Source organism: Dendropsophus ebraccatus, chromosome 3 (assembly GCF_027789765.1).
Source record: "Dendropsophus ebraccatus isolate aDenEbr1 chromosome 3, aDenEbr1.pat, whole genome shotgun sequence".
Lineage (NCBI taxonomy): Eukaryota > Metazoa > Chordata > Amphibia > Anura > Hylidae > Dendropsophus > Dendropsophus ebraccatus.
This window is the reverse complement of record NC_091456.1, coordinates 196,389,438-196,406,722: the sequence shown is the minus strand read 5'-3', so window position 1 is coordinate 196,406,722 and position 17,285 is coordinate 196,389,438. Positions and strand designations below refer to the sequence as shown.

Here is a 17,285-nt window from a genome sequence, read left to right as displayed (position 1 = left end):
TCTGGTTCTAAGGTGCTGACTGTGTGATGAAGGTGCGTGAGATACCGTTCTTTTTCTGATGGGTGCTGTACTTTGTCCCCAATCTGTGCTGTGCCGCAAGTGTGAAAGTGGGAGAGTGGTGATGCGTTCGTGCTGCACTTCGGCCTGCCAAACCACTACTTCCTCCTCCCAGCTACTCTTGAATATTCATTGCATCTGTCTTCCGGGTCTCCTGGCAACGTAATTTTTAGCTGCGCATGCGCCATAGTGCGTCGGAGTGCCGCAGGCACACTGAGGGCCAAAGCCTATGCCCTCAATTACTTCGCTCAGTGCCGCTCCAACGCACTACAGCGCATGCACGAATCAGGCCGCAGGAGCGCGCACAATGCACAGAACCAGGGCGCATGCGCGAACTGGCGAGGGCGCGTGGCCTTTACAATCAACGGCGCATGTGCAGCTAAAGATGATGTCGCCTGGAGGCCCGGAGGACGGGCGCAATGAATATTCAAGAGAAGCTGGGAGGAGGAAGTAGTGGTGAGGTGGGCCGAAGTGCAGCATGAACGCATCACCACTAACCCTCTTTGACACTTGCGGAGAAAGTTACGGCACAGATTGGGGACAAAGTACAGCACCCATCGGAAAAAGAAGGTTGAGGTGTGAATGGCCAGGTCAGTAGCAGTCGCGTAATACTGGAGGGGAGCAGAAGAGCTAAAACACATAGAACAGACAAAAGGTGCAACAGATGTTGGGGTGCGTCACGCATCCACCACCAGAGTCGATGACCGCAGAGGGAAAAGTGACGGAATGCAGAATTCACTCTCATGGAGGAAGCTGGTTCCCGAAGGCGCCACAGACAGATGGTCTTCCTCCAGGAAATTGGTCAGTTGAGTGGATTCAGCTTTTTGACAGTACTAAAAATATAGGCTTATACTTAATGGAAGAACTGAAGGGTCGTATGGTTATGGACCGTTTCCTGCAACGTGACAGTGAGGTCTTCCTGTTTCCATAGCCTTCATTGTTACCGAAACCTAATTCTACAGACATCACCAGGACAAGACAACGTCGGGACTAGAGATGATCGAACATCGAGAAATGTTAGGTTCGATTGAACTCAAACCTTATCAAACCTTCAGCATTTGATTCCCGATGCCTTCCCGTTCCGTGGGGAAGGTGGAGACTGCCTGAGTACCGCCTGGAAAACAGGGATACAGCCTATTACCTAGGCTGTATCCACGTTTTCTAGGCAGTACTCGGGCAGTCTCCACCTTCCAAACGGAACGGGACGGTATCAGGAATCAAATGCTAAAGGTTCAAGAAGGTTGGAGTTTGATCGAACCTAACATTTCCCGATGTTCGATCATCTCTAGTCAGGACCTATTACTAATGTGCAAAAACTCAGAGACGAGATCCTTTCTGCATGGTCCGATATTACTACAGACCGATTCCAACACCTAAAGGCCATAGGAGGCCCGATGCACCACAAGATAGATGTCTCTAATAAAGCAGCGTGTTAGATTCCATTTCATCTAGCAGATATGTACTGGTAATCGTCCACATCACTCATGGCTCCTTTAGACCGACTGATCTCGCGATCGACACGGATCGATCATTTGTGTCGCTGGGTCGCACTAACAATTACAAGATCATTTGTGTGGCCCTTTTTCATCCATGTCGGCTGGACATCATCCTGTGTAATGATAATCTTACTGTCTGCACATATGATGCGATCAGACGATTTTCTCATTCGTCAGATGATCCTACGAATGTTCCTACGAATGTCCACATAAACGGTAATTAATCTTCAAACGACTTTTCCTTCCTCGCGTATGACACCTGACTTTACTTTGACTCTAGCTTATGTGCTTTTCCATCTACTACCTATCGATAAAACAAATAAAATGGCTACTTCTCTGAATGAGTCACTTAGTAAAACATTTCCCACATTCCTAAAATGAGAACAACCTCTCCCCCGTGTGGATTCTCTGATGTCTAACAAGATTTGATTTCACATTAAAACGTTTCCCGCATACTGCGCATGAAAACGGCTTCTCCCCCGTGTGAGTTTTCTGATGTTCAACGAGATTTGATTTCCGGGTAAAACATTTTCCACATAGAGGACATGGAAACGGCTTCTCGCCCGTGTGCATTCTTTGATGTTCAACAAGAGTTGATTTAACGCTATAACGTTTCCCACATTCTGAACATGAAAATGGCTTCTCCCCTCTGCGAGCTCTATTATGGTCAAAAAGATATGGTTGAAAGCTATAATGGGTCCCACGTTCTGGATACGGCTGCTCCCCGATATGGATTCTCTGATGTCTGATAAGATCTGATTTCTGAGAACAACATTTCCCACATACTAAACATGAAAATGGCCTCTCCTGTGTGTGGGTTCTCAGATGTCTGAGAAGATTTGATTTCATGGTAAAACGTCTCCCACATTCTGAACATGAATATGGCTTCTTCCTTAAGGAAGAATCAGAAGGTGGGACATGTATGAAAGGATCAAATTGCAGATCTTGGCTGTGAAAGTCTAAAGCAATATATGGGATCATGGATTGTTCTTCATATGTATCTTGTGTGATAGGATCCTCTGCTGTAAAATCTGAAGATATCTGATGTCCCTCCGAGCTCCTGGTACAGTCATCTGCCAAGTATAAAACACATATAAAAAAAACTAGAAAAGACAAGAAAAAAACCTCCCCCTTTAAATTAACGGAGAAATATACACATGTAACAAAAAACCTGAAGGTAGGCAGTTACCTGTGGGTATGTCCTCTATATACTGCTCCTCCTCCCACTCGTAGGCCTCCTCTTTTACTATTATGTCTATAGAATTCATATCGTCCACATCTTCCTCCTGGGACATGAGCTGTAAAGGAAATATTGTAAAAGTCATCAGACAGGAGGAGAAGTCAGGTGGGATGTACAGATCATAGGGAACATCTCCATCTACCTGATCCTGATCCTGTGGGAGAAGAGGACGGGGACATCTCTCTGGTGCTGTTCTCTTACTGGATCTGACTGAAGGGAACACATACAGAGACTGAATTCATTCTTTCCATCCAGATAATACAGAGAGGAGGTGTGTATATAGTCCTGTCTATTACCTGCTGATGGGAGGGGCTGCTGATCCTCCAGCATCACATCCTTGTACTGATCCTTGTGTCCTTCTACATACTCCCACTCCTCCATGGAGAAATAGACCGCCACGTCCTGACACCTTATAGGAACCTGACACACACAATGATCACACAGTCATCCCCCCCCACCCCTCCAGTGGTGTTACTGTATAATGTCCCAGCATTCCCAGCAGCCACAGTCTCACCTCTCCACTCAGCAGCTCCACCATCTTGTTGGTGAGTTCCAGAATCTTCTCTTCATCCATTTCCTCATGTATCAGGGGCCCCGGGATTGGGCTCAGGGCTTCTTCCCATGCTTCACACCCAGGGGCCCCACAGCGCTCACTAGAGGACTGCTTTACTACTGTGTAATCCTGTGTATGGAAAAACACATTAAAGGGGTATTCCTGCCAAGACCCCTTTTTTGGTAATGCCCAAGAAGGGGTTGGGTGAAAAAAATGTAACATCCACTTACCTCCCTGGCTTACACCGGTGTGCATTTGTTTCCCGGTCTTGAGATATGACTTTGCCTGTGACGGGTCTGCAAAGTCACATCACCAGGAAGCAACAGCACACCAGAGGGGAGCAGAGCAGCAGAAGGCAGGCGCCAGTGCAGAAGCCAGGGAGGTAAGTGGATATTATTAGGGGTGACAGCAAAGGGGGACACAGCCGGAGGGGTGACAGGAGAGGAGGGCACAGCCGGAGGGGTGACGGGAGAGGGGGGCACAGTCGGAGGGGTGACGGGAGAGGGGGGCACAGCCGGAGGGGTGACAGGAGAGGGGGGCACAGCCGGAGGGGTGACAGGAGAGGGGGGCACAGCCGAAGGGTTGACCGGAGAGGGGGGCACAGCCGGAGAGGTGACGGGAGAGGGGGGCACAGCCTAAGGGTTGACGGGAGAGGGGGGCACAGCCGGAGAGGTGACGGGAGACGGGGGCACAGCCGGAGAGGTGACGGGAGAGGGGGGCACAGCCGGAGAGGTGACGGGAGAGGGGGGCACAGCCGGAGAGGTGACGGGAGAGGGGGGCACAGCCAGAAGGGAGATGGGAGAGTATAGTAACAGTTACACTGTTGAGGTAAGGGCTGGAAAGGAGGAGAAATCAGCTGGACAGAGAAGGACTTTTATAGTAACGATTGTAACGACTATCGTTCTGTGTGTTATGGTGAACAAGTTCAGGCTGTTCCCAAAACCGCTTATTTACGAACATTAATCGAACAAAAACAAAAAAAATCACTTTGTCTAATAAGACCCCAGACTGTTTTAAGTAAAGATGTTCCTGTTGCACCACCTCCTTGCTTGCCTCCCTGTTGTCTGCATTACACCAACTAACATCAAAGGCGTCCCCGCCATCTCGCGTCATCAGCCCAGACAGCTGTATCTGGGACAAAAAGGTCCAGACCATTAACCAGGTGCGAACCTCTACAGTGGAAACCTAAAGTGAAAGAGAGATGAAAAGGAAGCATGATGACATCACTCCCAGAATCCCTCACCTCTCCAGTAAGCTGGTAAAGTATTTCTAGGGTGAGATTTATTAACTTTTGCGCCTTCTTGTTCCTTTTCATCGTTAATGGGTCGGTCTCTTATGTGGACGGATGTGAGCAGAGGATCCAGTAATGTAAAGACCTAAAAGAAAAATGAAACGATATAAAAAGTACCCAAAATATTAAGTAAAACCCCTGAAACAATGGTTCAAACTAAGGAGATGAGGAACACTGGGACGCCATGAGAACCTGCCAGGGGTGCCGCGGCATTCTGGTGGGCATGAGGGAATGTTTCTGTAGCTTTTAGAGATGCCCTTCTCACTGTAATGTTCAGCCCGCTCACTGTTCCTTACTCCACCAAAACTGACCGCTCTCTCCCCATCAAGCCACGTGCCTACTCACTTTTCATGTGCATGACACCTAACAGTAGAATAACTACTGTACTGTATTAGATCCTAAAGGTGGGAAAAAGGGTAGGAAATTTCTGGAAAAAGTCGGAGCCTAAGATGTGTGTCTGGCAAGTTCTGAAGAGATTAATTGTAAATGGAAGAAATGGTTCTCTGGGCTGGAGCCAATCACAGCTCCAGGGACAACATCAATGCGTAACTTAGTGTAACGGACGTCGTCAGTTAGCTAATTGTGAAACCTTTTTATCGAAGAAGATGGCTTTTAAGCAGGAATGGAGGCATTCACCTTTGTGGAGAGAGCAGGTGCTGCAGTGTGTCTAATATGCAATGATAAAATTGCATCGATGAAACGGTCAAAAATAAAGCAGCACTTTGACACACGCCATATTACATTTGCATCGAAATATCCTGCGGGGGACAGCGAGAAGAAAGCATGTCAAGAGCTACCGTGCAGATTGCAGGCTAGTCAGCAGGAACTCCGTGTTTACACCCAGCAAGGTGACTGGAATTCGGCTAGCCCTGGAGGTAAGAGCACTTTATTTCTTTTATCCTACCCCTTCCCAGCACTTACTAAAAAAAATGGGTCTGGCCAGACTTCTCCTTTAAATAATTGCCAGTTTAAAACATTGTTGGATAAAGTTGGGTTTAATTATCCTGGTCTGTACAGCAATGTGTGTAGGTTATCAAGAGGAAAGGTGCTCAGTCGTGTACCAGCGAAATCCAGACTTTTCTTGAAAGGAAAAACCTTGAGAATACTATCTATCTATAGTATACTACAGAATACTATACTATACTATAGAATACTACTATCTATAGTTATCTACTGAGTGGCTCTTGAAGTTCTACAATCTCGTGGACATAACTGAACGTCCAAACCAGCTCAATGTGAAAATGCAAGGCGCTGGAAAGACAGTTTTATCCCTTCAACAAGCAAGGTTTGCATTAGAAAACACGCTAAACTCTTCCTGGCCGACAATGAAGCAGATTGTTTACTACACTTTGAAAGTTTTAATATTCATGCACAGCAAATAACCCTGCTCAACATCTTGATCTTCAGAAGCTAAAAAGCTTCACATCTAGTCTCCTGCAGCTATTCAAAGTGCGCTTTGGAGGATTTTGTGAGCACACTCGTCTTTTTAAGTTCATCACCCGTCCACATGAGTGTGCAGTGGACAAGTGCCGACCTGAGTTACATCCCTGGTGTCTCCATCAGCTGCTGACCTGAAGGCCTCAGACATGTGGGTGAATAAGTTGAAGTCACTGAATGAAGATTTGTAAAGACTAGCAGGACAGCAAGCAGAATTGGCAAGAAATGAAAAAACTTCAACCCGTGGACCGGCTGATTGTGTTTGGCTCTACCTCTGCATGATAGCCATCTTTCTCACATCTAAAGAACATTAATACCAACCTACCATCATGTTTAATGAATGGAAGTCTCAATGCCTGCATGAAGTCTAACCTCACCACGTATCAACCAGACTACCATGCAGCACCAGAATTCAGTGATTTGGTGCTTTTTTCCCTGCACTTACTACTGCATCAAGGCTTCACTTCCTGGATAACGTGGTGATGTCACTTCCTGGATAACGTGGTGATGTCACTTCCTGGATAACATGGTGACGTCACTTCCTGGATAACATGATCATGTCACTTCCTGGATAACATGGTCATGTCACTTCCTGGATAACATGGTCATGTCACTTCCTGGATAACATGGTCATGTCACTTCCTGGATAACATGGTGACGTCACTTCCTGGATAACATGGTGATGTCACTTACTGGATAACATGGTGATGTCCTTCTTGGATAACATGGTGATGTCCTTCCTGGATAACATGGTCATGTCACTTCCTGGATAACATGGTGATGTCACTTCCTGGATAACATGGTGATGTCACTTCCTGGATAACATGGTCATGTCATGACCCGACTCCCAGAGCTGTGCGGGCTGTGGCTGCTGGAGAGGATGATGGCAGAGGGTTGCTCAGTGTTCCTCTGCCATCATCCTCTACAGCAGCCACAGCCCGCACAGCTCTGGGAGTCGGGTTGTGACATCAGCATGTTATCCAGGAAGTGACATCACCCTGTTATCCAGGAAGTGACACCACCATGTTATCCAGGAAGTGACATGACCCTGTTATCCAGGAAGTGACATCACCATGTTATCCAGGAAGGACATCACCATGTTATCCAGTAAGTGACATCACCATGTTATCCAGGAAGTGACGTCGCCATGCTATCCAGGAAGTGACATCACCATGTTATCCAGGAAGTGACATCACCATGTTATCCAGGAAGTGACATCACCATGTTATCCAGGAAGTGACATGACCATGTTATCCAGGAAGTGACATCACCATGTTATCCAGGAAGTGACATCACCATGTTATCCAGGAAGTGAAGCCTTGATGCAGTAGTAAGTGCAGGGAAAAAATACTTTATGTGCATTTCCTGTAATAAGTGTATATTGGTGATTTGTATAACTTTTGTGGGGCAATAAAATACTTTAATAAAAATGTTCGCCGAACTTCTTTAAAAGTGTTGGTCTTACATAAAGTGCAGACATTTACTTCCATTTAGTTTTAAACATATTGTATGGCTCTCACGGAATTATATTTCAAAATAAATGGCTTTCATGGCTTTCAGCCAAACAAGTTCCCGACCACTGACGTAGACAATCCCAGGCAGCTGTGGTCATGTGAAATGTATGCTAACTAGAGAAGAGCGAAGTGTGCTTCCTTAAGATTTGGACAAAGCAGCACACTTGGCTTTTGAATCGCTGTCTTCACCTTCTCCACAGAGCGCCCAGACATCGGGATTCAAAAGCCAACCGTGCTGCTTTGTACACATGTAAAGGAAGCACGATTTCCTCATCTCTAAAGCTGACATCACCAGGAAACCACCTTAAATATAAAAATACCAGTAGCCACAAGTGATGGACATAGAGGAAGGTGATCTGTCATGGTGAGAGGTTCAGAGGTCACTGCCCTATGTCACCCATCCTTAAAGTTTACCCCATGACCCGGCTCCATCCTGCCTCCAGTATAAAGCACCAGAGGTTACAGTATGGCCTGTTTACGGCATCAGTGAGGGTCCGGGGGTCAGACTCCCTATGGATAGTGGATAACAAGCTCAGATGGAAATGCCCCTTTAAAGGGGTACTCCATCTTATTTTAATTATTATTATTTTTTTCAGATCGACTCTTTTCAGAAAGTTATATAAATTTGTAATTTACTTCTATTTAAAAATCTCCAGTCTTCCAGTACTCATCAGCTGCTGTATGTCCTGCAGGAAGTGCTGTGCTCACAGTGCTCTCTGCTGCCACCTCTGTCCAGAGCAGGAGAGGTTTTCTATGGGGATTTGCTGCTGCTCTGGACAGTTCCTGACATGGACAGAGGTGGCAGCAGAGAGCACTGTGTCAGAGAATACATCACTTCCCGCAGGACATACAGCAGATGATAAGTAGTGGAAGACTAAAAATTTTTTTTAAAAAGTAAATTAAAAATCTATATAACTTTTTGACACATACCTCTGTAAGCAAAAATTATAAAAAAAACCTGCGGTCATGTGACCGGGGTGTGCAGGAGGAGGTTCTGGGCACGCTGGTCCATGTGGTGCAGTAGTCCAGCCCCAGCGAGGTAACCCGTCTGTATGAGATAACAGCATATGGAGGAGATATCATCAGCGTGGCTACCTGAGCAAAAACCGAGCTCATCCTGAACCAGCGACCTACAACCACGGAGTACAAAGCCGCCATCATAAATCTCCAGGAATCCTGACAGACTAAACAAAGGAAGTCTGACCGCTCCCTTCCTGGACGCTCCCCGGAGGCGTCAGGGTCCATCGGGCTGGGACGTATCCGGGACAAGGTCCCCCAGCTCCGGCTGACTATTACATCACACGTTATATGACATCATCGCGGTATAAGGTGCCTCAATATGACACCGACGCATTTCACACACACAAGCCCTTACACATCGCAGTACCCCGTCCGTCCATCAGTCACGGCTGCACGTCAGTGATCCAACCCGTATAATATACACCGGCAGCTGCAGGATCACCAGGGATTTACTAGAGGTCTTTGTTGCCCGTAGCGACCAATCACAGCGCAGCTTTCAGTTTTCACACACACAACGAGAAATTAAAGCTGAGCTCTGATTGGTCGCTATGGGCAACAAAGACGGTTATCTAAATCTTCCCATATCTATTAATATACACAGACTTACCTCCAGCTGTGGCTGCCAGCTTGTTACAGGACCTGCGATGATGTCACAATCATCTGATAAGTCACATGGAGGAAGAAGAGGAGGAGGAGGGGAGGAGTCAAGGAGTCACATGATCAGGGGCTGCTGCTCAGTGTATGCAGGACTCTGCTGTGCTGGATGAGCTGAAGTGATGTGTATGCAGCAGAGCTGTGTGTGTGTGATGTGTGTGGAGCAGAGCTGTGTGTGTGTGATGTGTGTGGAGCAGAGCTGTGTGTGTGTGATGTGTGTGGAGCAGAGCTGTGTATGTGTGTGTTATATATGCCTGCAGCAGAGCCCTGTGTGTAATGTACATGTAGCTGAGCTGTATGTGTGTTATATATGCCTGCAGCAGAGCCCTGTGTGTAATGTACATGTAGCTGAGCTGTATGTGTGTAATGTACATGTAGCTGAGCTGTATATATGTGTAATGTACATGTAGCTGAGCTGTATGTGTGTAATGTACATGTAGCTGAGCTGTATATGTGTAATGTACATGTAGCTGAGCTGTATGTGTGTAATGTACATGTAGCTGAGCTGTATATGTGTAATGTACATGTAGCTGAGCTGTATATGTGTAATGTACATGTAGCTGAGCTGTATATGTGTGTAATGTACATGTAGCTGAGCTGTATGTGTGTAATGTACATGTAGCTGAGCTGTATATGTGTAATGTACATGTAGCTGAGCTGTATGTGTGTAATGTACATGTAGCTGAGCTGTATGTGTGTAATGTACATGTAGCTGAGCTGTATATGTGTGTAATGTACATGTAGCTGAGCTGTATGTGTGTAATGTACATGTAGCTGAGCTGTATGTGTGTAATGTACATGTAGCTGAGCTGTATATGTGTGTAATGTACATGTAGCTGAGCTGTATATGTGTGTAATGTACATGTAGCTGAGCTGTATGTGTGTAATGTACATGTAGCTGAGTTGTATATGTGTGTAATGTACATGTAGCTGAGCTGTATATGTGTAATGTACATGTAGCTGAGCTGTATATGTGTAATGTACATGTAGCTGAGCTGTATGTGTGTAATGTACATGTAGCTGAGCTGTATGTGTGTGTGTAATGTACATGTAGCTGAGCTGTATGTGTGTAATGTACATGTAGCTGAGCTGTATATGTGTGTAATGTACATGTAGCTGAGCTGTATATGTGTAATGTACATGTAGCTGAGCTGTATATGTGTAATGTACATGTAGCTGAGCTGTATGTGTGTAATGTACATGTAGCTGAGCTGTATATGTGTAATGTACATGTAGCTGAGCTGTATGTGTGTAATGTACATGTAGCTGAGCTGTATATGTGTAATGTACATGTAGCAGAGCCCTGTGTGTAATGTACATGTAGCTGAGCTGTATATGTGTGTAATGTACATGTAGCTGAGCTGTATATATGTGTAATGTACATGTAGCTGAGCTGTATGTGTGTAATGTACATGTAGCTGAGCTGTATATGTGTGTAATGTACATGTAGCTGAGCTGTATATGTATGTAATGTACATGTAGCTGAGCTGTATATGTGTAATGTACATGTAGCTGAGCTATATATGTGTAATGTACATGTAGCTGAGCTGTATATGTGTAATGTACATGTAGCTGAGCTGTATATGTGTAATGTACATGTAGCTGAGCTGTATATGTGTGTAATGTACATGTAGCTGAGCTGTATGTGTGTAATATACATGTAGCTGAGCTGTATATGTGTAATGTACATGTAGCTGAGCTGTATGTGTGTAATGTACATGTAGCTGAGCTGTATATGTGTAATGTACATGTAGCTGAGCTGTATGTGTGTAATGTACATGTAGCTGAGCTGTATGTGTGTAATGTACATGTAGCTGAGCTGTATGTGTGTGTAATGTACATGTAGCTGAGCTGTATGTGTGTGTAATGTACATGTAGCTGAGCTGTATGTGTGCAGACAGTTATCTAAATCTTTATATATTTCATGCACTCCTAACTCGTCTGAGTGAGGTGGTTATACCGTCTTTTTACCAGGGATCATGTCCTTGTCGCTAGCGCTCAGTTTACTTAATTTGGACAGGGATAGTCACTTGGAAAACAAGGTGGACAAAAAGAGATCCATCCTTACCACAGGAAGTGGTGTATTCTCTCCAGTCTGACACAGCGCTCTCTTCCGCCCCCTCTGTCCATGTCAGGAACTGTCCAGAGCAGGAGAGGTTTTCTATGGGGATTTGCTGCTGCTCTGGACAGTTCCTGACATGGACAGAGGTGGCAGCAGAGAGCACTGTGTCAGACTGGAGAGAATACACCACTTCCTGCAGGACATACAGCAGCTGATGAGTACTGGAAGACTGGAGATTTTTAAATAGAAGTAAATAACAATTGATATAACTTTCTGAAATCAGCTGATTTAAAAAAAAAAAAAAAGGTTTTCTCTAAGGAGCAGAAACGTTCCTATTAGAGAGGAGCGCAACTCAAGCATGCTCAAGGCCGATCATTTGTGATGGCAGCAGGTGTGGACCGATATTGGGCCATGCTCGCTCGAGTCTTCAACCTCTATCCTGCTCCAGGATGTGGAACCTGGACTTCTGTGGCTAGAGGACACAAGGTCACTCCATATACATAGTCCCGATGTGGGTAGCAGCTGGTAAATACATAGTCAGCAGGTCGGGTCATCAACAGGAGAGAACATAGTACCAGGGATAAGGCAGTGTAGTCAAACAGGTGGGGGATCAGGACAGGCAACTCGGAGACAGGTCAGACAGTCCGAGATGGCAATGGGAGAAGCAAACAGTAGAGATGGGCCTGGCAGGCAAGCATAGTCATAGGAACAGGCAGGGATCAGGATCAGTGTTTAGTGAACTGGCTGAATGTTTGGGTTCAGCAACGTTCATCCGAGCCCAAACACTCGGCATTTGACTCCCGGAAGCTGGAGAAGTTGGATGCAGTCCTAGGGCTGCCAGGAGCCAAGTGCCAAGCATTCGGGTTCAGACAAACAGCCTAAAACCCGAATGTTTGACAAGTTCAGTGAACAGTAGTCAGGATACCCGGTAGAGCAAAGAACTCAGATACACAATGCTCAGGCAAGATGGAATAGGCAAAACAGCCTAAAATATGAGACGATGAGCCAGGACAGGTGGAGGAGGAATAGAAAGAGAGACGCTGGGCTTTTAAATCCAAGAGCGCAGCTGCATGCACCCTAGTGGACAGGGGTGGAACTTCAGTGGCAGCTGGAAGCTCTGAGCACAGACCAGGAGAAGCAAAGACACCTGTAGGTACGATACCATGGACCACTTGGGGATCCGGAGAGAAGAGGAGCCAGGAGATGCTGGCAGTAAATCAGGCGGAATCCAGTGTGCCATACCTTATCTATGGGAGAGCGTGTACTCCTCCGCTGCCAGCGCTCTCTGCTCAAAGAAGTGACACTTAGGGGGATATTTACTAACAAATTTAAAAACACGATTTTGTCAAAGATGTTTTGGCAGAATTTCCAATCTAATGTGTTTAGTCAAATTTATGTAAATTGTCTAATAGCATAGTAAATGTGTCTTAAAAATAATGGTCTTTTAAATTAGTCTAATAAATTCACCTGGTTCGGAGCAGACGTAGCGATGCGCCAATATATGCGACTTAAAAAAAAAAAAAAAAAAATTGTGCAGTTAATAAATTTAGCAAAAAAAAAGAATTCTGGCGCACTTTCGATCTAATTAAAAAATCTAATTAAAAAAGTCGCATCTAGTTTGGATAGTCTTGTCTAAAAAAGCTCCATAAATTCCTATTAGATTTATTTTGAGCGCAAACTAGATATATTAGACTAAAACCAATCTGATGTCTGTGGCGAGGCGAAATATTCTAAAAAATAGAAGAAATTGAAGATAAGTCTTTTGTACAGCACTGATCTGGCCTCATATGGACCCAAAAGAAGTCCTCCGAGCAAATGGGAAAGGGTGAATTATTGGTCTGTAAGAAGGCCTGTTGTACTATTATTGTTTGTTGTGTTGGTCTTCTCTTCTTTTATGTCTGGTTTAGGTGAGGACTCGGAATGACGACAAAGTTGGTTGCATGGAACATAAGGGGAATGAGTAGTAAAGTTAAGAGGCACGCTATATTTTCTGTTTGTAAAAATTATTTGCCGGCAATTATTTGCCTCTTAGAAACACATCTTACTGAGGACACGAAACACTGGATAGAGAAGGGATGGGAGCTCACAAATATAATACGTTTTTTTCTAATTATGCTAGGGGAGTCACAGTGTTAATTCATAGGAAAATTAATTGGGTATTATTTGATGATAAAATAGATAATGCAGGGGAATATATAATATTCTATGGTAGATTAGAGAGGGTAGTATGTGTGCTGGCGTTCCTGTATATTACCCCTCCGTTTACGTTCCGAGTCCTCGACAAGATTTATGATTTTGTGGAAAATAAAGATTGCCCAGGGCTTATAGTGGGAGACTTCAATTCAGTAATGGATGAAGAGAGAGATAGAAGAAGGGAGAGGGAAGTTAAGGGAAAGATCACGCCCTTAGCCAAGTTTTGTAGTGAAAACGGTTTATATGACATCTGGAGGGAGAGGAATCCAAACTTAGCCACCTTTGGAGAGCAGTTCATACCAGCATTACATAGGGTGGTGATGTCATCTCTAGAAGAAGGAAGATTACCAGAGTCCATGAGGGAAGCCAGAATTGTAGTTATACATAAAGAGGGGAAAGATGTTAATAAAGTAGATTCCTATCGGCCAATGTCCCTGTTTAATGTAGACGTTAAGTTATTTGCAGGGGTATTGGCCAATAGATTAAAAGTGGTCCTGAAAGACCTGGTGCACCCTGACCAGAAGGGATTTGCCTCCGGATGTCAGATAAAAGAGAGTATTGGCAGGTTATTCCACAATATGCATGTTGGCACTAGTGGAGGCTCCCACTCTATCCTGTCCCTGGATGCCGAGAAGGCCTTTGACAGGGTAGAGTGGGAGTTCCTTTGGGGGTTTCTTAAGAAAATGGGCCTGGGGGAAAAATATGTGGAGATGATCAGGCTGCTATATACGGACCCGCCGGCAGTTGTTTCTGTAAATGGACTTACATCGGGGAGATTTACTCTAGAAAGGGGGACCAGGCAGGGGTGTCCAGTGTCACCGATGTTATTTATCTTGGCAATGATACCCCTTGCCGCTATGGTAAGGGAAGACCAGGAAATAAGGGGATTTGGAGTGAATGGGAAGGAAGACAAAATAAGCCTATTTGCCGATGATATGCTGCTATTCGTAGAAAATCCGGAAAAATCTGTAAATAAAATAATGGAAATGATGACACACTATGGGCTCAAAATTAATTGGGGATGAGTCCAACGCTCATAGAGAATGACGGAGCGCTGGACTCTCCTGTCATTCTCTATGGGTGTTGGACTCATCTCTCAGCGCGTGCATCGGGCTGCAGCGGCTGAGATCTCCGGGACCCGACCGAATCCAGAAGCGGGACCCGGCGGGATCAGGTAAGTATAGGGGTCTCTAACGGGGGGTCGGGAGCCTGTCACCCCGGTACGGGGGGTGACAGGTTCCCTTTAAAGAGAGGAAAGGGGAACAGGAGAGAGATAATTTAGAGTTTGGAATCGGGACAGCTAGAGAATAGGGATTGGGATTGTTTCCCCACAGTCCGAATGTGGACAAAATGTTGGAAATCTTTAAGGAAGATATATAAATTAACAGGGTCAATAAATAAAACTCCGCTGTGGGATAATTCTAATTTGGAAGAAATCTATAAAATTAAGAATGTACAAGAACTGAGAAAGGGGGGTATAGAAAGAATACAAGACGCCTTCGTAGAGGGGAAACTTAGAACCTGGTTAGATTTGCAAAGAAAATATAGCTTAAAAGGTACAAGTTGGCTTGAGTAATGGGAGACTACGATATCCATATATGTCATCAAAAGAGAAGGCTCTATTCTTGGTGCAAGAATCCCCAGAAGTATTAAGTTTACTGGTAATGGAAAATAGGAAAAAAGGGGCTATCAAGAATTTACTCTAAGATGAGAGATTATGTATATAAAGATATGCCAATAAAGAGCCGGGATAAATGGGAAAGTGATCTGGGGAAATTCTCGGAGGAAGAATGGCCTAGAATAATGCAAAATATTAAATTAGTCTCCGTAAATAGTAACCACCAAATGATACAGTGCAATATTGCAAGATTATGCTATACCCCCTCCTTTCTAGCCAAAATAAAAAAGAGAGATTTCCCGAAATGTGTAAGATGCAAAAGGAAGTCCGGGAGATTGGTTGCACTTAATGTGGGATTGTCCAAGAATAAGGGATTATTGGAGTGCGGTGATAGAGGAAATAGTAAGAGACGTCCAACTTGAGAAACCCTTTACACCAGGTCTAGTGCTGCTGGGGGAGGATTGCCAAGTAAAAAGGAAAAAAGATAGAATGAGATTAAATAAACTACTCTTTATAGTAAGACTGCAAGTGGTAAGAATTGGATATCTCCTAATACTCCGAGTGTGGCAGGTTATATGGAAGTTATGAAAAGAAAGTCCCAGTTAGTTAGGAAATAAGGAGGAAGTACTGACGATATATTTGTGTTGAATACTGTATTGAATCTATGTATTATAATGACATTTGCTCGGGGGGGGGGGGGGGAGAGGGAGGGGGGAGGGGTTTTTGGGGAGGTAGGAAAGGAATTTGGAATTTTTATATTGATGTTATTATTGAAATAAATAAATAAATAAAGATAAGAATGAGAGCTGCTCTTCTCTTCAACCTATCTCTATCCTTTTTTCTTGCACTCTCTTCTCCACCACTCACAGGAGCTGTTACACACCCTGTAGGAAGTTTTCACATGAGGAGAGGAAGTGTAGACCCACACTTAGGGTGTAAAATTTAGACAGGTGCAAACTGCCCACAGCAACCAATCACAGCTCCTCTTTCCTTTCACCAGAGCTGGATGTTTAGCCATGATTGGCTGCTGTGGCCAGTTTGCACCTGTCTACATTTTACACCCTTTGATAAGTCTCCCCTTTAGTTCTCATCTTTTTCTCACACAGATTAGGCCTCCCTGCTGAGTTAGCCAGGGACTTGGCTCTGCCAGGTTCCCTGTCTGAGACAGACCAGCTGTAGTGTACAGATGCTAATGGAAAGCATTGTGGACTTTCTTTCTTAAAGCAACACTTCTAAGACCCATGCCGTAAACATCTTAAACACAGTGCAGGACAGTATCCTAGACAGAGGAACTGATCCAATAGAGCAAAGCAGCTAAGAGCCTACGTACTCTATCTCACGCAGGTGAAACCATATAACTTTAGACACCTTGCTCAACTCAGGTAACAAACACTGGGGCTTGCGTCACCCTGATAGGACGGGTGACTCGACACTGCAGGGCAAAAGGTGGTATAGCGACAAAGGTCGAAACACGGGCACAACTATTCTTCTTCTTTCAAGTATTCTTCTACAGTTCCGTCAGAGCACAGTACTACATTGGGTTGGGACTCTCATGATCTACTCTTTCCACTTCTCTGAACTCTTTCTACTCTTCTCAGCACGCAACCAAGCCAGCACTGCTACTCTACTTTCTACCTTCACAGTTCTCGGTGCAGATCTACTAAAGTCACAGCTGTATTATACTGTTCACCTGTATCTCAGAAGATCTACCAGTAAAGAACTAGTTTATTTATTCTACAGGGACTCTACTGGAACCTACACATCAGCTACACCTTCCTTGGGTCATCTCCCCTTTCTGTGGGTGGCATCTCCACTCCGGACCACTGTGATAAGTAACCAAGGGACCCATCACAACCCGGCAGGTCACCGACCATTAGGGAAAATTATAGCCAGCCACAAAAAACTAAAAGCAGGTGTGCTGATTCAGCATTGGCATCACAACACTATACCATATGGCTGAGCTATACTCCACCGATCAACCACCCTTGCAGTGGCGTCACACAGTACCATCAAGCAAGTGACCGGTCGCAGCTGCTACAACACCAAACGAGCAGCCACCACACCTTCACAACCGATCACAGCTTAGTTTTCCTATCCTAACCAGCTCTGGTAAAATAACAGCTGAGCTGTGATTGGTCGCTGTGGACGCC

General features: G+C 44.9%; 1 protein-coding gene and 1 long non-coding RNA gene across 3 annotated transcripts; both read right to left on the bottom strand.

Annotated features, from left to right (window-relative positions):
• Nucleotides 1-1,315: 1,315 nt before the first annotated feature.
• LOC138786813 (oocyte zinc finger protein XlCOF22-like) lies at nt 1,316-3,001 on the bottom strand. Its single transcript, XM_069963877.1, has 3 exons — nt 2,936-3,001; nt 2,743-2,851; nt 1,316-2,626 (listed from the first exon to the last, which is right to left on the bottom strand). Exons 2-3 carry the CDS (start codon nt 2,846-2,848, stop codon nt 1,926-1,928), a joined length of 807 nt encoding a protein of 268 aa, XP_069819978.1. The 5' UTR covers nt 2,849-2,851; nt 2,936-3,001; the 3' UTR covers nt 1,316-1,925.
• A 94-nt stretch (nt 3,002-3,095) lies between these two features.
• LOC138786879 (uncharacterized) lies at nt 3,096-9,276 on the bottom strand. 2 transcript variants are annotated; one of them, XR_011362231.1, is made up of 3 exons: nt 9,216-9,276; nt 4,590-4,722; nt 3,096-3,475 (listed from the first exon to the last, which is right to left on the bottom strand). It is a non-coding gene; the product is annotated as an uncharacterized lncRNA (long non-coding RNA). The 2 variants fall into 2 exon arrangements; XR_011362232.1 differs by lacking the exon at nt 9,216-9,276 and adding an exon at nt 8,964-9,062.
• Between the last annotated feature and the right edge of the window lie 8,009 nt (nt 9,277-17,285).

Bases quoted from the DNA above. Each gene is read 5' to 3' on its own strand.
- LOC138786813 (XM_069963877.1), bottom strand. From the start codon at position 2,848: ATGTCCCAGGAGGAAGATGTGGACGATATGAATTCTATAGACATAATA. The intron at 2,627-2,742 runs GTAACTGCCTAC...TATACTTGGCAG, and splicing joins TATAGAGGACATACCCACAG to ATGACTGTACCAGGAGCTCG.